General features: G+C 40.4%; 1 protein-coding gene across 1 annotated transcript in view; it reads left to right on the forward strand.

Moving 5' to 3' along the window:
- The window catches only part of LOC125456565 (leptin receptor gene-related protein), a 28,424-nt gene extending 13,854 nt beyond the window's left edge, over positions 1 to 14,570 (forward strand). The window contains exons 2-4 of the mRNA XM_048539804.2: positions 5,799 to 5,874; positions 7,510 to 7,696; positions 12,031 to 14,570. Coding sequence (XP_048395761.1) covers positions 5,799 to 5,874; positions 7,510 to 7,696; positions 12,031 to 12,147 — 380 coding nt within the window. The 3' untranslated portion in view covers positions 12,148 to 14,570. The remainder of the gene's footprint in view (positions 1 to 5,798; positions 5,875 to 7,509; positions 7,697 to 12,030) is intronic.
- The last annotated feature ends 6,554 nt before the right edge of the window (positions 14,571 to 21,124 follow it).

A 21,124-nucleotide genomic window follows, 5' to 3' on the forward strand; every position in this document is an offset into this window, starting at 1 on the left:
AAACTTTCTGTCTCTCTTTCCTCCTAAAAGACACTCCTTCAAACATGTTTTGATGACCAAACTTTTGGCGATATTGTGTAATCTCCCCTTATATAACTTATTATTCAGAATGCAACATTTTGTTATGTTAAGGATGCTACATAAATGCAAGATGTTGTTAATATCATTGTGAGAAATATAGAAACTATCAGCAAGAGTATATCATTTAACCTTTTTCAACCTTCCCTGTTATTCAGTATGATCATGGCTGATCTTCCAACTCAGTGCCCTGTTTTTGATCTTTCCATGTACCCTTTGATTTCTTTAGCCGTAAGAACTCTATCTAATTCTTCCTTTTGAAAGGATTCAATGTTTTGGCTATAACTGCTTTCTATGCCAGAGAATTGTGTAAACCCACTGTTCTCTCGGTAAAGAAAATTCTCCCCAGTCCTAAGTGGTCTGCTTCCTATCCCTAGACTGTGACTTCTGGTTCTGAACCCTCTAGTCATTGGAAACATCCTGCTTCCAAACTCCAGTGCATACACTTCTAACCAAACTAGTCGCTCTTCGCATGTTCGTCCTGCCTTCCCAGGAATCGGTCTGGTAAACCTTAGAACATTCTTCCTCAAATAAGGAGACCAAAACTGCACACGGTACCTACATGTGGTCTCACCAAGGCCATGTTCATGGCAGCAAGATATCTCTCCTCGTGTACTCTGATCCTCTCCTCTCGCCATGTAGGTCAACATACCGTTTGCCTTCTTCACCACCCTGCTGCGCCTGCATTCTTACTTTCAGTAACTAGTGTACAAGGACACCCACGTCTCATTGCACCTCCTGCAGTGATCACAGTCTTGGTCACCATTACACAAGTTTGATATCACAGGTTTCATTTTCTGAATGTAAATTCCATCAGCTGCCGTAGTGAGATTTGTACGTGTTCTCCACAGCATTTGCAATATCCCTGGATTACTGTTCTGCGACTTAATCACAATTTCACTCTCTCCTTTAATGGTTCCTACTTCCGAAATTTGAGAAGGCTCCAGAGATTAAGCTGGAATTTTTGGGGGTGCAAAAATGCTCATTGGCAGATAAAATAGCACTTGAATTTTCTTTTCACTTATTAAGAAACAGATTGCTTTGCGTTTACATAGTTATTTTAGATATTTAACTTGGATTATTTACAAATGATGGATTAGACACTCCTGCTTTGTTCTGGTTCGTAGAACATAGAACAGTACAGCACAACACAGGCCCTTTGGCCCACGATGCTGTGCCGACCTGTTATCCTCCAAAGATCAATCTATGCTGCGTACCCTACATTTTACTATCATCCATGTGCCTATCCAAGAGTCGCTTAAAAGTCTCTAAAGTATCTGCGTCCATACCACTGCCTGCAGCACATTCCACACGCCCACTACTCTGTGTAAAGAACCTACCTCTTATATCACCCCGTACCTTCTCACAATCACCTTAAAATTATGGCCCCTCATAATAGTCATTTCCGCCTTGGGGAAAAATTCTCTGACTATTCACACTACCTGTGCCTCTCATCATCTTGTAAACCTCTATCAAGTCACTCTCATCCTTCTTCACTCCAATGAAAAAAGCCCTAACTCCCTTAACCTTTTCTTATAAGACTGCCCTTCAGTCCAGGTTGCATCCTGGTAAATCTCCTCTGCGCCCTCTCTAAAGCTTCTACATCTTTGTGAGAATGAGGTGACCAGCACTGAACACAATATTCCAAGTGTGGTCTAAGCAGAGTTTTTTTTTAATAGACCTGCAGCATAACCTCACTGCCCTTAAACTCAATTCCCTTGCCAATGAAAGCCGACACACAATACGCCTTCTTTACAACCCTATCAACTTGGGTAGCAACTTTGAGGGATCTATAGATGTGGACCCCAAGATCCCTCTGTTCCTCCGCACTGCTGAGAATCCTGCCATTAACTTTGTATTCTGCATTTGAATTTGATCTTCCAGAATGAATTACTTCACATTTTTCTGGGTTGAATTCCACCTGCCACTTCTTTGCTTAGCTCCGCATTCTGTTAATGTCCCATTGCAACCTACAACAGCCTTCCACGCTGCCCGCAACTCCTCCAACCTTCGAGTCATCGGCAAACTTACTAACCCACCTTTCTACTTCCTCATTCAAGTCATTTATAATGATCACAAATAGCAAAGTTCCCGAACAGAAAGAACACAACTGGTCTCTGAGCTCCAGGCTGAATACTTTCCATCTACTACCACCCTCTGTCTTCTATTGGACAGCCAGTTCTGTATCCACATAGTCAAATTTCCCTGAATCCCATGTCTCCTTACTTTCTGAATGAGCCTACCATGAGGAACATTATTGAATGCCTTGCGAAAATCCGTATACAGCACATCCACTGCTGTACCTTCATCGATGTGTTTTGTCACGTCCTCAGAGAATTTGGTAAGGCTTGTGAGGTATGACCTGCCCCTCTCAAAGCCATGCTAACTATTTCTAATCAAACTGTGCCTTTCCAAATAATCGCTAATACAATTTCTCAGAATCTTCTCCAGTAACTTGCCCACCACAGAAGTAAGACTGACCAGTCTGTAATTTCCAGGATTATCCCTACTCCCTTTCTTGAACAAGGGAATGACATTTGCCACCTTCCAATGTTCCAGTATTACTCTAGTGGATAGTGAGGACGTAAATTTCATTCCCAAAGGAGCAGCAATGGCTTCCCTCGCTTCCTATAATAACCTTGTGTATATACCGTCTGGTCCAGGGGACTTGCCTATCCTCATGTTTTTCAGAATTTCTAGCACACTCTCCTTCTTGACATCAATATCACAGATTTTACCTTTAGGGGATGCAGTGGCCTCGTGGTAGTATCGCTGGACTGTTAATCTGGAGTCCCAGATAAGGTTCTAGGACCCAGGTTTGAATCCTGCCAGGGCAGATGGTGGATTTTAAATTCAATAATTATCTGGAATTAAGAGTCTAATGATGATCATGAATCCATTGTCGATTGTTAGGAAAAAAACCCGCTTGGTTCACCAGTGTCCATTCCTACCTGGTCTGGCCTACGTGTGACTCTTGACCCACAGCAGTGTGATTGAATCTGACTCTTGGCACTTGAGGGTGGGTAATAAATGCTGCCTGGCCAGCAACACCCTCATCCTGTGAATGAATAAAGGAAAAAATTGCAAATGAGTTTGAGTAGAAGCTTGGGTGGTGAGCTGTTCTCAAAAAAAAACGCTGTGTTTATACCTAGATTGCAATTGTGCCCAAACTGAATATTCTACCCCAAGCAGACTATTTGCTTGTCCACTTTGCACTTTTCAGCAAAGACCATTGAATCCCTATACAATGTCTGTCTGGTTCTGAAGATGAGTCACAGAGTACCTAAAGCCCAGATACAGGTCTTGGACTTGAAACACTCACTCTGTTTCTGTCTCCTCAGATGCTGCTGGACATAGAGTTTCTTCAACACTTGGTTTTCAAACAGTTCTTGGGACATTTCTCAGTTTTTCAGTCAGAAGGTGCACAGCTCAGTGCAGGACAAGTTGTATGGACTAATGAGTGTCTACATATTGGCCTCCAAGGCTTTTTAAAAAGAAATGTTACATTTGTTCCTTCCTGGTCTTCAGACTGGCCCAGTGTGTTTAATGAATCACCCCCTATTGAAGTAGGTTCCTGCTCAGCAGCAAATGCCCAAAAGCTGGATAATGGACACTGAATCTGTTTTGTCATTGTTCCGTAAGAGTATTAGGATAGCTTTCTGCTTTTCAGATTCCCTATCCATTCCAACCACCTGAACAGACAGAATAGAGCTCAGTCTATTGTTTCATCTGAAAGGTGAGCAGGTTAAATTCGTGGCAAAAGACTTTTCATGTGGGGGAGGATGAGGTTTGGCCCGAGGAAAGATTGGAGAATGGTCTGATTCAGGTGATTGAATTGATAAAAGAATTTGATACTGTAAATACAGAGAAACCATTTCCTTGGGTGAGGAGTTCCAGAAGAAGGAGATGCAATTTTAAACTGAGTGCTCGACCATTCGAGAGTGAAATCAGGAAGCAGTATGGAATACTCTCCATTTGGTGCTTGTGCATGCTGAGTCTTTTGAAATTTTCAGGACTTCTCCTGAGAGAACGTCATTTGATAAAGATATCAAGTGATATGGATCAAGAGCCGGTGTAGACATGATGGCCCAAATGACTTCATTCAGTATGTTTCTGTGATTCTAAATGAAGTTGAGGTATAGCTCTTATCATAATCTAACTGAATGATACAACACATTTAATGGTCAAATTATCTTTCATTTTCTTGCCAAACAATGCAAATTTTCCTCCGTTCTGTACTGAAGTATTCACTTCGATTTTATGTTCAAGCTCTGGAGGGAGCTTGGAATCACAACCTTTGGGAACAAGCATGAGTACTACCACTGAGTCAAACTTAGAACTTCAGTCCTGAATTAGCTAATGCCAGAGAGATGTTGCAAGTAGTTTTGACACCTCCAGTTTGGAGAAGGGACAGGGATTGATTCTGACCCTAGTTGATTTGCAACTTTGAAGGGTGAAGATGAGGGTTATATTGAGAAGCATGGAGTTTAGGAGTATTCAATGAGGGACAAAATAGACCAAGTCAGACCACTGGCATAGGGAAGGCGATGGCCTAGTGGTAACATGTGTGGACTGTTAATCCATGGACCCAGATAATGTTCTGAGGACCAGGGTTCAAATCCTGCCTTGGCAGATGGTGGAATTTGACATCAATAAATATCTGGAATTAACACTGTAATGATGACCATTGTCGATTGTCGCAAAAACCCAGCTGGTACACTAACGTCCTTTAGGGAAGGAAACCGCAATCCTTACCTGGTCTGGCCTGCATGTGACTCCAGACCCAGAGCAGTGTGGTTTGACTCTTAACTGCGCTCTGGGCAATAAATGCTGCCTGGTCAGTGACACCCGAGTCCAGTGAATGAATAAAGCGGCGCGGGGCGGGGGGAGTCATTGTCACTTCAGGTCAGTGAGTTTGGGATAATTAGGAATTAGAAGATCTGCCATACTGTGAACAAAGCAAACTGAATCCCCCAGATTTAACTTTGTTTCTGACAAACAGTCTGATCGGCAGAGATGACATGGAGTTTACACTTTTCACTCAATGGAAAGATGAGTAATCAGTTCCCCACGAACCGATTGGAATGTGATTCTGCTTCAAATCCATACATTTAATACAGATTGATAGAAGACATCTGCTCTGGAATATTGCTAATATAGTTAAAATAGAAACTGAGTGAAATAACATGAAAATGGTCAACGGCAAAACAGTTACACAGTGTACCGTGGTGGAAGGCCAGGTTTATGTGAAAGCTATCAGCAAGATTTTAAAAAAGCAAGGAAATCAAAGAAAGTTAAATTGTTGCTAACACGGGCTCCAAAAGCGTTTTATAGCTTTCAAGAAATTCCTTGATCGTTATGGAATTCCAGTTTTAGGAGGCTGATTGGGGGGTGGAAAAAAACGAGTTCAGACAAGAGGTGAGTCAATAGCCTCTATTTCAGTATAGGGAGGAGGAAGGGTGTGCAGGAAGAACAGAAAAAGAAGGAAAATTGTGGCAATACAAACAGTTGCATTTTGTTTTATTACATACACTATTGAAAGCTGTGATGAAGAAAGAAATGGTAGTTGAAAGAAGAATTAACACTCTTTCAACAAACCACTTCATTTTGTTAAGCACAAGGAATAATATAACTCAGCCCCATTACAGGAGGTAAAATATTTCTAATAGTGTACTGGTACGATACTACTATGATTTGCTCTTTTCTCATTTTTATTGCAGCTCTGGTTGGCTTATCTTTCAGTGGTGCCATAGGTCTAACCTTCCTCATGTTAGGCTGTGCCCTTGAACAGTATGGGTAAGATTCTTTTTTTAATGAGTGAAAACCAGTATTTTTCAAGAAAATCTTGATATTTAATGCGCTGAATGGGCAGGCCTTTGGAAATAGTTCACTACTCTATTGCTTGCCATCCTACTGTTTGATTGCTTACCACTCTGCTGCTGTTGCTTCTCTGGCTTCAAATATGCAGGGAAAATAAAGCCAAAAACAACCTAGTGTTGGTCTCGTCGTAAGCTTAATGTTTATTTTCAAAACATCAAAAAATTCCAATAACATGTAGTTTCTGATTTGAATGTGTGTAATGCTGAAAATCCATGGTGCAAGTCTTTAACTTTAAATTTAGTAACCAGAGGTCAGGGAATGGGGGTGAGGTGGAAAGAAATAACCAGAGGTAGTGATTCCTAGTTACTAGTTCGAGAGCACTTCTCAACGTTGTCATAATATTAGGGAGATTGGCTTTTCCTTATTAAAGGGGAAATGAGGAGCAGTCTTGTCAAAATAGGGGCTGGATTCCGATAGCAATGAGATAGATGCTTTGGAGAGTAGCAGCACCTTGATGATAGTCCAAGGCCTGGGAACCCAGAAGAGTGAATTATGAAACCTGGTCAATGGCTGAAATAATGGGAGATTTATTTTAGATCTGTTTGCCGTGGGAAGGGTGATTCAAGATTTTCACAAATGTTGGGGTTGAAGAACACTACAAATACTGTGATATCTAACATGTTTCGGAGACGAAACCGCTGCAAACAGAACTAGTGGTAGGAGTGGGGAGATCTAACAGCAGGGAACATTTAAAGGGGATTGACTGTGGTAGGACTAACGGGCTACTGGGAGTTACCAATATTTGAAGTTTGTAGGGGTTGGTGAGTGTAGTCAAGGTGTAGCAGTTTTGTGAAAAATGGAACCCAAACTCCCGGTTTCAGAACCTTCCTAACATTTGTCCATAACCAGTTTCTCGCTCCTATTACACCACCTTGCTTTCTCCATTATTGGTGAATTCTGGTGCTCTCACCTGTTCATTTTGGTTAGCATTTCGTTTTGTTCTGCTGTCCTACATCCCTCTCCCTTGCCCAGCTTACGGGCCTTCCCTTCCATTTTTGAGTTGATAATTTCAGGACATCCTTACGCATCCAACCAAAAACAACTTCCTGGTTGCCAGAACGTTGAAAGCAATGTTACACAAGGGACTTCTGTCAGGGAGCTAGAATCCTCGAGGGATGTAGAGAAAATTTAGTCTGAAATAAACAGATGCTTGGAAATCACCAAATAGAAGGTGAAACATTACTATTACCAGATTTCTTGTTAACGCTTTTATATGCTGCCAAAATGAGAATTTATTTCAATGCTGCAACTTTCTATTATAGTTTGCCTACTGTCTGTAGGTTTTCAACTCAAAACATCTTACTTAGTTGTGTCATGTTTTATGCCAGCTTGCAACATTGTTTACATTGCCTATTTACTTGGGTACCTCTGATCAAGCATTATTAGCTTAGTTTTGTTGACAGTTTTCTGAAACGGCTGTGGGATCATGTTAAGTCCTGCCTCTGTCAGAGACATAAAAATGTCTGTTCTATTGGAGTTTATTGTTAGGCTTTTAACAATCATCTTGCCATTTTAATTGTGCTCTCTCTATTATTTTTAATCCCTCCACAGTGTTTACTGGCCACTGTTTGTGCTGATCTTTTACTTCCTGTCGCCCATTCCAAGTTTTATTGCACGAAGATTGGGAGATGACACTGATGCAGCGAGCAGTGCTTGTCGTGAACTTGCATACTTCTTCACTACAGGGATTGTTGTTTCTGCCTTTGGGCTCCCAATAATTCTTGCTCGAGTTTCAGTGGTAAGTTTAGTCAAGTACCTCCCACTGTCTACCATCTTATTTAGTTTTATCACTTACCAAGTAGGTTGTTTTTCCCCACATCCAGAGTAGACTGTATGAACGCTTCTCAATGTTGTCATAATATTAGGGAGACTGGCTTTTCCTTATTACAGGGGAAATGAGGAGCAGTCTTTCCAAAATAGGGGCTGGATTCTGATAGCAATGAGATAGATGCTTTGGAGAGTAGCAGCACCTTGATGATAGTCCAAGGCCTGGGAACCTAGAGGAGTGAATTATGAAACCTGGTCAATGGCTGCAATAATGGGAGATTTATTTTAGATCTGTGTGCATTGGGAAGGGTGAATCAAGATTTTCACAAATGTTGGGGTTGAAGAACACTACAAATACTATGATATCTAACATGTTTGGGAGACAAAACTGCTCCAAACAGAACTAATGGTAGGAGACTACTCCTGGATGTTAATTATTTGTTTTAAATTTTGAAAATAGAGTCTGTAAATTATTAAATTCTATCAAAGGGGAAAAAGAGAACAGTTAATGAAATACAAGATGGAGTGTGCTCTAATAACTAGTTGTCCAAAACCACATCAATTTAATTCTCCTGTCCCAAGCGACAAATCATTTCTCTGATTTTAATAGGCTATTGTACAAAATGCGGAGGAATGGAATTGTGGGAGATATAGCAGTTTGGATCGGAAATTGGCTTGCTGAAAGAAGACAGAAGGTGGTAGTTGATGGGAAATGTTCATCCTGGAGACCAGTTACTAGTGGTGTACCGCAGGGGTCGGTGTTGGGTCTACTGCTGTTTGTCATTTTTATAAATGACCTGGATGAGGGCGTAGAAGGATGGGTTAGTAAATTTGCAGACGACACTAAGGTCGGTGGAGTTGTGGATAGTGATGAAGGATGCTGTAGGTTGCAGAGAGACATAGATAAGCTACAGAGCTGGGTTGAGAGGTGGCAAATGGAGTTTAATGCAGACAAGTGTGAAGTGATGCACTTTGGTAGGAGTAACCAGAAGGCAAAGTACTGGGCTAATGGTAAGATTCTTAGCAGTGTATATGAGCAGAGAGATCTCGGTGTCCATGTACACACATCCTTGAAACTTGCCACCCAGGTTGACAGGGCTGTTAAGAAGGCATACAGTGTTTTAGCTTTTATTAATAGAGGGATCGAGTTCCGGAACCAAGAAGTTATGGTGAAGCTGTACAAAACTCTGGTGCGGCCGCACTTGGAGTATTGCGTACAGTTCTGGTCACTGCATTATAAGGAGGTTGTGGAAGCTTTGGAAAGGGTGCAGAGGAGATTTACTAGGATGTTGCCTGGTATGGAGGGAAGGTCTTATGAGGAAAGGCTGAGGGACTTGAGGCTGTTTTAATTAGAGAGAAGAAGGTTGAGACGTGACTTAATTGAAACATATAAAATAATCAGAGAAGAGTGGATAGGGAGAGCCTTTGTCCTAGGATGGTGACGGCGAGCACGAGGGGGCATAGCTTTAAATTGAGGGGTGAAAGATATAGGACAGATGTCAGGTAGTTTCTTTGCTTTGAGTAGTAAGGCAATGGAACACTTTGCCTGCAACAGTAGTAGATTTGCCAACTTTAGGTACATTTAAGTCGTCATTGGACAAGCGTATGGACGTACATGGAATAGTGTAGGTTGGATGGGCTTGACATCGATATGACAGGTCGGCAGAACATCGAGGGCTGAAAGGCCTATACTGTGCTGTTATGTTCTAGGTTCTATGACTGAGAAAGAGAGAGAGAGAGTTTTAATTGTTCGTAGCCTTTTGCAAATTTGTGAGCACCCTGGTCCACTGAAGATGTGAATAGCTACATGGAAATTTGACAATGAAGATCTGACTCAAACAAAGAAACAATTAGGTGCTGAATATTTCTTGATCCAAGGCGATCAGCAGGAAAAGGAGCAGGGATAATGCTGGAGAGGGAAGATGTCTTAGAGGTAACTGGAAATTCATTGGACTCCATGTTAACTTCTTTCTCTTTCACAGATGTTGCTAGATTGCTGAATTACTCCAACACTTTCTTTGATACATATGAAATATTTATGCTATTATATACTATGATTCAAAATTATAATTAAAATTATCACTATCCAGCAATGTTCTTCCTTCATTTGGATCTGAAGGTTATCATTTGGGTAATATAAATAACAGTTTATACAACCTGTTTGTTGACTCAAAAATGCTTCATTATAGAGTCAGAAAGGCCTTCACAGAAAAAGGGCCTTTTGTTCAATTGAGTCTATGCCAGTTGGAATCAAGTGCCTTACTATTCTCACTCCCATTTACCAGCACTTGGCCCATAGCCTTGTATGCTTTGGCATCACAAGTGGACATCCAAATACTACTTGAATGTGATATGGTTTCTGCTTCCATCACCCTACAGCAATAAATTCCAGATCTCCGTCATCATCTGGGTGATTTTTTTTTTTCATTTTCCTCTCATCCCCAAAAAACACCTTGACCCTAACCTTGAGTCTTGACCTTGTCATTGATCCTTCCAGTAAGGGGAACTGTTCCTTCTTATCTAAGCCCTTTGTAATTTTATATATCTCAATCATGACCCCACAGTCTCCACTGCTCCAAGGAAAATATCCCAATCTATTTAGCCTTTCTCCATAACTGAAATTCTCCTGGTAAACGTTTTGGTAAATCTTCTATACATATTTGACCCATGCAATCACACCTATCCTATAATGTGGGTTCCAGAATTGCATACGATACTCTAGCTGTGACCTAACCAACATTTTTCAGCTTAACCTCCCTCCTCTTAAATGCTATTCCTCAGGTAGTAAAGGCAAATTTCCCATATGCTGCCTTAACCACTTTATCTACCTGTCTTGATACTTTAAGAGACTGGATACACACCAATGTCTCGCTCACTCTCTGTGTATTCCAGGGTCCTATCATTCATCGTGTATTTCCTCACCTTGTTTATCTTGCTGAAGTACATCACCTCACTTATTTGGATTGAATTCTGTTTGTCACTGGTGAGCCTATCTGTGCCTTCCTGAATCTAAGGCTACCCTCATTGTTTAGCATTTCAACCATTTACAGAGTCGTAGTCATAAAGCATGGAAACGGACCCTTTGGTCCAACCAGTCCATGCTGAACATAATCCCCATGCTTGGTATCATCTGTGAGTTTACTTACCAACCATCTCATTCTCAGACCTAAATCTTATATACATACGACACACAGTAAGATCCTGAACAAGGATCCGCACAGCATCTCACTGGACACAGGTTTTCAGTTACAAAAATTCCGCTTCATGATCACTCTCTGTTTCTCGTCACTTAGTCAATTCTGAATCAAGTTAATCAAATTTCCTTAGATTCCATAGGCTCTTGTGTTTGCCATCAGTCTCTTAGGTTGGACCTTATCAAAAGCCTTGCTGAAGTACAAATGGGCTATGTCAAATGCGTTGCCATCATCTACACACCTGGTTACTACTTTGAAAAATTCAATCAAGTTGGTAAACGTAACCTCCCCTTTGGAGAAGTTTGTCACCTTTTCTTGATTAGTTCCAGATTCTGCCCCTGAGTCATGGGGAAACTATTGGAAGCAGTTCTGAGGTTAGACTGAATGGCCTGTGGCCTGTAGTTTCCTGGTTTATCCTTTTGCTCACTTTGTTAATGTTGGTACCGCATTGGCTCTCTTCTAGTCCTGTAGCACCTCTCCTGGGGCCAGAGAGGAATTGAAAATGATTGCCAGCATCCCTGCTTTTTCTTCCCTGTGTAACTCAATAGCCTGTGAGACATTTCATCTAACCCTGAAGATTCATCTACTTTTAAGCCTGTTGACCACTTAACTCAGACACAGAGGTGGTGCTAATTTCATTAAGGAGATCATGGTCCTTCTTTCTGATTTCTATACCTACATGAACCTTCTCATTAGCGAAAACCAAGACAAATATTCACCTAGAACCCTACCCACTGTGGTCCTTAATGGGCTCCCCCTCTTTCCTCATGATACTTGTGAAATAATTTTAGATTTTCCTTTATTTTACTTTTTATTCTTTAATGCGCTCTTTTTGTTCCCTTAATTTCCTTGTTAAATTTCCCTTGCACATTATGTACTTCTCTAGGGCTCCTGCTGTTTTGAGTTTTGGAATTGTTTCCTTCATTATGGAAAGCCCTCAAGGGGCTGTTAGAGAATATAACCCAGCCAGAACATAATGACAACCTTGAAGGCAGCATACAAAATACTTTTTAGTCTTCTTAAATGGTCATAGTGTAGAAGGAGACAAATAATGTAAGAATTTTAGTCAGGCCATCATGTTGAGACTTTTAATCTCTGTTCCATGTTTCAGATCCAGTGGGGAGCCTGTGGACTCGTGCTGGCAGGCAATGCAGTAATCTTCCTCACCATTTTGGGCTTTTTCTTAGTATTTGGTAGAGGTGATGACTTTAGCTGGGAACAGTGGTAGTAGATTTGATGACCTTTTGGCATTGAAGCTGAATTGTATTATTAAAACTCCAAACTTTAAGTGCAGTATACAACACTATTTTCGACATTGTGTTTTCAATTAACTGTAAACATTTAAGAAGTAAGGTTCATGACTGTATTTTAGAGATTTCATTACCTGGGGCTTCAGCAAGCTGTCTCATCTCCAAAATGGCAATTTTACTTGAACTGAAAATGGGGGAAAATGCAAATAGTTGCTTGTTCAGTCTAGTGAATGAAATTACTCACATGGCGTGTGATCACACAACTCCACAAAATTTTTACATTTTGTGGTGATAATGTTACAATTTTGAGCAGAAGATTTGTCCCAAAGTCACTTCTAAATCTTTGCCCATTTCAGTTTCATTTTTAAAATTATAGTTTACTTAACGTGTTGTATGAATAAAAAAATTGACGAGTCATGATGTGTGATCAATGTTGCATGCATGCAGTTGTAACAGGCTTGAAATTTTTTGATTAGCCCACCCTGGGCTGCCTCCCTTTTAGGTACATGAACACCCATTGATCAGTGTTGACTTGGTAACACATTTTTCAGGGATGCACCTTTTAACCTTGGCACACATCCCAGTGTTAAAACCTTTTTCAATGCACCTTATGCGGCAGTATGCATAATTTCCAGTGAATAGAATGCTCGTATTGAGTCCTTTAGAAGGTCCCATCTCTGCCATTTTGAATACTTGTGGAAAGATTCTAGTGCTTTAGAAATCAGATTATATTAGAAAACAAAATACAGTGCATCTTCATTCCCCAGGAAATGTTTCTTTATCAGTTATGCGCTAGTCAAAGGGCTTTTTATGTTCAGAAATTGAAGCATTAAAAACAATATTACTGGACATTTTTTTGCTATTGTGTTAGCAAAATGTCTTACTCTTTCTCATACTGACTCCTATTTTGAAGGGTGATTTATTTGACCGAGTTCAGATCTTTTTGGCTGTATATCTACATTAGATTAAACTATCTGCTCTAAGAATGTACTTAACTCCTTCACATAAATTTCAGATGCTTGAATTATGAAAATGGACACCTTGCATTATGAAGTACTCGTAAATTGAGATAATTTGGCAGTGAATTATAGATGATATACAATTCTGCATTTGGTTTTATGTCCCCTTGACAAATGGTTCAATTTTAGCATTAAGCCAAGCTGAAAAACTACATATAGATACAGCTTTGAATTCAGTACTTACAGTTTTGCATATTTGCTCAAAACATTGCTATCATATGTTTGTCGGTTTGGATAAATGGAATAGCATTTACTTTTTTTTGTTTCAACTTTGCCTTTTTAAAAAAGAACAAAAGAAAAATTACATTTAAATCATGTGGGCACTTAAACAATTACTGCATTTGCTTTCTCATTTTCTAGAATGATCTGATAACTTGTAACCTAGACCAAGTAATGTTCTTTTTAGGAAGCTTTGACCACTCAGTTTCACAATATGGTATAACATGCATCTAATTATCAAAGGTGAGAGTTAGATGAATGCCGAATATATTTGCATGATATTTTTCTATTATTTTAATGGGGGTGTTGAATAACTTTAAAAATAGAACTGTGGTCAACTTATGAATTTTTTTTTTGTATTAATATTGCCAACTGTAACTTCTGGCCTTGCCTTTTAAAATACAACCAAGATTAATTGGGGTAAAACATTCTGATATGAGTTACATTTTCTATTATTATTCTATTATTTTTGTTTCTTTAATGTCTTTAATAGTCCTTTTTTACTAAGTTAGTTGAATTGTAAATTGAACACTTACCAGATATTAATGTCCATTGGGAATGAAATAATGTGTCCCCTAAATAATGGCCTTTGGCTATGGCTTATATAAAACAAAAGACAAGCCTAAAATTATAGCTTATAAAATAGTTGGCACTATTATTTTGTATGTTGACAGATCTCTACTCAATTTCTTGCCTTCAGATTGCTTTTACTAAATATTGAATTTGGTTGGAAAACAAATCTGTTTAATTAATTTTCCCCTTTTGTGCAATTGGTATAAAGCATTCTAGAAAGGCATATTGGTTACTAATCTTTTCAAACAAAAAACTTTGAAATTATTTGACAAATTTATTTTTTTTTAAAGGAGTTGAGCTATTTTTGGGAGGAGGATACTTTTTGTTAAATATTGTTCCTTCGGTTGAAATTTATTATAACTGTGGGAACATAGTAAACTTCAAACATCGCAAACTACTTTTAAACTTTTGTATGTGAACTGTTTACTGAATGTTATTGTCAAAGTTTTTTTTCAATACTTTTTTCACTGAATACTATGTAAATTAACAAACTAATCGTAAAACTATATTAATTAGATTGTCTGTAGTTTATTTCTAAATAGTTTTATGTTTTGATTTAAATATGTGAATAAAGTACAAGCACACTTTTTTTTGTTATTTGTTTTATTTGTATGTACATCTAATTAATGTTAATAGTTGGAAATTAAACATTTTCCCATTTCAACACTGATATCAGTTGCACTAACATTTTTTACTTCGGCCTTCTGTTACAAAGAAATAAGTATTCATGTGGGTTATGTTGAAACCCAGATTCTCAAGATATACTATCCCATTCTAAACTTCCCTGATCCCTTGGGCAAAATGAACTGTAGGAAGTAAGGGTGGTGTGTTTGAAATACAGAGAAACATGAATGCAATATTTAGAGTAATGACTAAAATAGTACAAATGGGGGGGAAAAAAACAAGAATGCTCGACAAGCTTTTGAGGGTATAAAGGGTCACTTGCCTTCTCACTTTTACTTAGATTGCCAGCAACAGAGAGACTCAATCTTTAACATAATTAATTTGTTTCACTGTCTTGCTATGTTATTACTTGTTAAATGATTCATGATAAAAGTTGTGTAGGGAAAGGCCTTTCTAACCAATCATTGCTCTCCACTTTTCATTACTTATTTTGACATTTAATGTGACATCTTAATTTTTAACCTGAATTATTTTGCTTGCTACCAAATTGTGAAGCTGTCCATTTACAACAGCAGTTATATTTGTGTGTGCACTACCTTTTCAATGTGGAAATATTTCCCAAGGCTTTTATAAAATACTTTACCTAGCATCTATAGTAATGGGATGCATATGTTTGTTGCGTTATCAATGAAGTTAACCCAGAATAGTTTGCTGGTTGGATGTATTAACTGCTCAAGCATTTTTCTTATTTTTAAATGCCCACTGGCACTGAATAAACCAATTATCAAAAATACCATACTTGGAGAGCAGGAGAGCAAAAGAGCCATTTGCCTAATCCATTGAGGCTGGTTATGTTATGTCCGCAAGACATGGAGAGATCTAAACTTTCCTTAACTAAAACATGGCTGCCAATCACAAAACATAAATAATTTCTAGAAGAATTCCAGTCAGTTGTCAGGTATCATCCTGCTGGAGTGGCTCACAAAACACCAGCAGATGATCCAGCTCTGGACAAAGAGGAGCGATTGAAATTCATGGCGCTGGAAGTAGCGCAAACAACTCACCATTGATCTTATGCCAGTGAAGAATGGTCTCCCCCTGGCACTGAACCTCTGTGTTAGATCCTGAGACTCCCTTTGCCAACAATGAGACCTAGAGATCAATTGTCTCAGAGGTTGCCTCCTAATTGGTCACCCTGGAGTCTGCCATCCAGATTAGGCAGGCAGGTTCCCCAATGCTTTTAATGACAACTTTGAAGCCTAAACAATCACATTGGGAAAGCTTGATGCTCCTGAACAGAGTACTAATCAAGAGGGCACTTCAACATAAAAGTCTCTCTGAAGGGCTGTGTTTTGAACGAAGACTGAAGTTGCGGACAGATTTCTTAGATTAGAGGATTGCTTATTGTGGCAGAGGTATTTCATCCCAGGTCCCTTTTTTCTTTGGATGAAAGTGATCCTGAACCCAACTATTGCATGGAGGCTGTTTGGACATGTGATGACACACTTTGGAGATGATGAGACTTGAACCTGGGCCTTCTGCCCCAGAAGTAGGGACATTACTGCTGCACCATAAGAACTTCCAGGCAAAAATTTCTGTTCTTGGTTACTTTATGGAATTCAACTGACAAGCAATCTTAAATGTGTTAGTTAGTTGCATGAAAAATTGAAGTTAGTTGCAGTGCTTCTAGACACCCCCCGAGAAGAATAGTCACAGGCGTGCTTATACCTGTGAAACTTTATCACCAATTAAACGTTAGCAGGAGATACGAGTAAGTGGAATTGATTTAGAGAGATTCAATTGTATGTATCATTTGGGTTGTGCTCTGGATGGTGATTCCTTCCATGATGTGTCTTAGGATGGCTCTGTGTGGTTAGCATTGCTGTCTCTCCACCAGCAATCTGGTTCAATTCCAGTGTCAGGCAACTGTCTGTGTGGCATTTGCACATTCTCCCCGTGTCTGCATGGGTTTCCCTGGGTGCTCTGGTTCCCTCCTGCAGTCCAAAGATGTGCCGGTTAGGTGGATTGGCCATGCTAAATTGCCCATAGCATTCAGGAATGTGCAGGCTCGGTGGATTAGTCATGGGAAATGTAGGGTTCTGGGTGGGATGCTGTTTGGAGGGTCATTATGGACTCTTAGGCCAAATGGCCTGCTTCGTCACTGTAGGAATTCTATAAATGCTTTAACTCAGCAGATCGACCAGAGGATGAAACTTGCTGTTTTGAAGCATAGATTGCCATTTTAGCCTGTAGGAAATTCTGGATACCATATTGCTCCTAAGAGCTGAAATTTTGGAATCCATGATTATTGATTGCCTTCTCACACTAATGCCTCCATTACTGTCACTAAAAAAGACATTCTGTGCTTTTTTTCTGAGAGAATGCCTGTATTGTATTTGTTCCAGTTTAAGTTTGGGTATTCATCAAACACAACTGTTCATAATTAACATTATTTATTTGGTAGTTTTGTGCTGGCAGATGAAGCCTCCGTTCCAACAAGAATCAGTCTATTCCTTTTGACCTACAGTATTAGCCAATCTTCAATGATGTGCATAGGATGCTGAATGAAGATTAGGTTAAAAACTGTTACGCAGCAATTGTTCTTGTGACTCATGTTATTAGTGTAGTGTCCTTGCTATAAACCCTTTTCAAGGCTGTTCATAGAGATGTAAAGCAAGTATGACACGAACAGCAGGAAGTGATATTGGCCTGATAAAAGCTTGGCCAAAAAGATAGGTTTTAAACGAGATAAGAGTGATAGAGTGCAGATCGAGGCTGGGAATTTCATAGCTTTGGGCCGAGACAGCTGAAGACATAGCCAATTGGACCTATTTGTATTGGGGTGTTTGAGATCAGAATTATGGGAATGTTGATAACTCCACATTCCTTATGTACATATCCCTGTGTAGATATCTCAACAAGCTGTGAGATTCAAATACATTATGGAGTGGTGTGTGTGTGTGGGGTGGGGAGGTGCTGGTGGTCGAGGGGTGCGTGTGGTGGTAAGACCATGGAATGATTTGAAAATAAGGAAGGTAGTTTTAACATGAGACACTCTTGCTTGGGAGTCAGTGTCGTTCAATAAATACAAGGATATGGAGGGGCTGGATTTGTTGTATATGGTAATGCTTCTGTTAATGCTCATTCTATTGATGTCAGAAACAGCCCGAGCCCGAGAGTGAAATGAAGGAATTCTATTTTTCCAGCTATTGAAAGGAGCAGATATATCTCTGCTAGCTCCAGGAGGTCCAGTATTTATGCGTGATCAAAGGTGGTTGTACTTATTGCTGTCATTGCTTGTTATCTGAGAACAGTCCTTTTTTTATAAATACTCTATGGTGGTATTTTCTCTATCACAGGTTACTAGGCAGGCTGCAAACAAAAGAATTTCAGCAGTGAGTTACCTTAAATGACGCCTCTCCAGTACCATGTCGTGGAAAGAGTGTCCAAAAACACAAGTCACCAGGAATGGTCAGCGGGCAAAATACCACGTGGTTACAGTGATGCGGGCCTTCCGTCCCACCATGAAGCGAAGGAAATATGTCAAGCAAATGAGTTACCCTCTTCACAGCACTACAGCCTTAAGGCAGATTGATGCTCAGCAGCTGACATGTGATTGTCAAAAGAGAAAGTGACAGTGAAATGGTGAGCTCAGCAGTCCAAAAGTAAATGCATGCATAAGCTGGAGTAGGAGCATGGGGTAGGAAAAGAGAGAAATGTGAGACATACTTGGAAAATACAGAAGTCTTAGTCAAAGGTAGTCTTAAGGAGATTGCAGGAAGTAAAGTTAAACATATTCTCTTTTTCCCATGGGATCTCTCTGAAAAAAACAGTAGATGAGAAGGAAAGGCAAGGGGATGTAAAAGAGTTCTCCCTCACACGTTGTGCACTGTCAACCTGGAAATCTGCCACCTTGAGGCACAAGTGCAAGTTTTGATTTGATTTATTCATTTTTTTAACAACATTTTGCACTGTACTTTGCATAGTGTTGCCGCTCTCCAGCATCATCTTTAAAATGCAGAAAAATAAATCAAAACGTAGAATATAAAGGCAGAAAAATAAAAAGTTCAACTTTACTGTCCGCCTAGTTAAACGCTCAGCATGGAGCAGCCGGCTATGAGTCACCTTGCCGTGCTGCCAGAACAAGAGTCACCTCTCTCTCTCTCTCTCTCTCTCTTTGCGCCATCTCGCCACCACAAGTCCTCACTGGACCTCGCAGCCGCCACTGATGCCACCTGGATTCCCCCGCCAGCCTAAACTTGATTCCACCGCTGCTGCCAAGAGTTCACTCAGGGCCCGCCTTGCCGATGCAGCCAGCTGTTGGAATGGGCCCAAACGGGTTAAGTAGGGAGACCAGGACTGTAGCAGGAGGTTGGAGTAACTGGGAAGGCATCAGAGGAATAAAAACATACGATTAGGTCAGAGAATGGATGGTGAAGGAATCTGGGGAAAATAAGAATCTGAATGTTTACAACTTAAATCAAACAAATTTAAATAAATCTAGTGAAAGGATCTAGCAGAAGAAGGTCAAGAAAATAAATTTGGAAGAACTGGAAATTTTAGCAGTAAGATTGATAAAGACCACAGCAATAAGCTTGAGAAGAAATGGAAACACGTCATTGCAGAGGCTATTACTTAGAGGTGAGACTGTATGGTATAAGCATAGGAATGTGTGAAGCTCCACAACACAAGAAGAGTACGACAACTTAATATTTATTATACGTATATGTGTGTGGTTCATAATTAACGATCCTCCCTTTTAAACCAGCAAACATGTTTCAACTTCAGTTGCCTTAAAAAGTAAGTTGTCCTCGTAGTTCCAAGAGAACAACTCATGTGGAAACAAATAATTGTTTGTATCCTTTCCTTGGAACTGCAGGAGATGCTACACCTCCCCTCTCACTTTTGTCCAAGCCCCAGACAACCTTTCCAAATCCAGTAAGGATTCACCTGTGTATATTCCAAACTGGTCTGCTGTATCCATTGCTCCCTATGTAGCCTCCTCTTCATTGGTGAGACCAAGTGCAGGCTCGGTGACCGATTTAACGGAACACCTGCGCTCTGTACACAATAATCAACAGCACCTTCAGTTGCCAACCATTTTAACTTCCCTCCCACTCCCTTGGTGACACGTCCATACTGGGCCGCCTCCAATGTCTCATTGACATCACACACAAACTGGAGGAACATTACCTCCTATTCTGCCTCAGGGGCCAACAGTCCAATGGCTTCAACATAGAAATCACCGGTTCAAAATGTCCCCTCTCCTGGCCTCATCCCATGTCCAACCCTTCCTCTCATCCCTACCTCTTTGACGTGACATTACCTGTCCATCTTCTTTCCTACCTATCTGACCCACCCTTCCCACTGACCAAGCTCCAATACCCACTACCTGAACGCCCACTACTATCACCATAAGACATAGGAGTGGAAGTAAGGCCATTCGGCCAATCGAGTCCACTCCCCCATTTAAATCATGGCTAATGGGCATTTCAACTCCACTTCCCTGCACTCTCCCCGTGGCCCTTGATTCCTTGTGAGATCAAGAATTTGTCGATCTCTGCCTTGAAGGCATCCGACGTCCCGGCCTCCACTGCACTCTGTGGCAATGAATTCCACAAGCACACCACTGTCTGGCTGTAGAAATGTCTCCTCATTTCCGTTTTAAATTTACCCCCTCTAATTCTAAGGCTGTGCCCATGGGTCCTCGTCTCCCCCAGTAACAGAAACAACTTCCCAGCATCCACCCTTTCTAAGCCATGCATTATCTTGTAAGTTTCTGTTAAATCTCCCCTCAACCTTCTAAAAATGAATACAATCCCAGGATCCTCAGCCATTCATCGTACGTTAAACCTAGCGTTCCAGGGATCATCCGTGTGAATCTACGCTGGACGTGCTCCAGCACCAGCATGTCCTTCCTGAGGTGTGGGGCTCAAAATTGGACACAGTATTCTAAATGGGGCCTAACTAGAGCTTTATAAAGTCTCAGAAGCACATCACTGCTTTTATATTCCAAACCTCTTGAGATAAACGACAAAATTACATTCGCTTTCTTAATCATGGACTCTACCTGCAAGTTAAATTTTAGAGAATCTTGGACCACCACTCTCAGATTCCTTTGTACTTCTGCTTTATGAATTTTCTCACTGTTTAGAAAATAGTCCATGCCTGTATTCTTATTTTTCCCAAAGTGCAAGACCTCGCATTTGCTCACGTTGAATTTCATCAGCCATTTCCTGGACCACTCTCCTAAACTGTCTAAATCTTTCTGCAGCTTCCCCACCTCCTCAGGACGACCTGCCTGTCCACCTATCTTCGTATCATCAGCAAACTTCACCAGAATGCCCCTAGTCCCTTCATCCTGATCATTAATATATAAGGTGAATAGCTGCGGCCCCAACACGGAACCCTGCAGGACACCACTCATCACCGGTTGCCTTACCGAAAAAGAGCCTTTTATCCCAACTCTCTGCCTTCTGTCAGACAGCCAATCCTCAATCCAAGCCAGTAGCTCACATCG

This window comes from Stegostoma tigrinum, chromosome 8 (genome assembly GCF_030684315.1).
Source record: "Stegostoma tigrinum isolate sSteTig4 chromosome 8, sSteTig4.hap1, whole genome shotgun sequence".
Classification (NCBI taxonomy): Eukaryota; Metazoa; Chordata; class Chondrichthyes; order Orectolobiformes; family Stegostomatidae; genus Stegostoma; species Stegostoma tigrinum.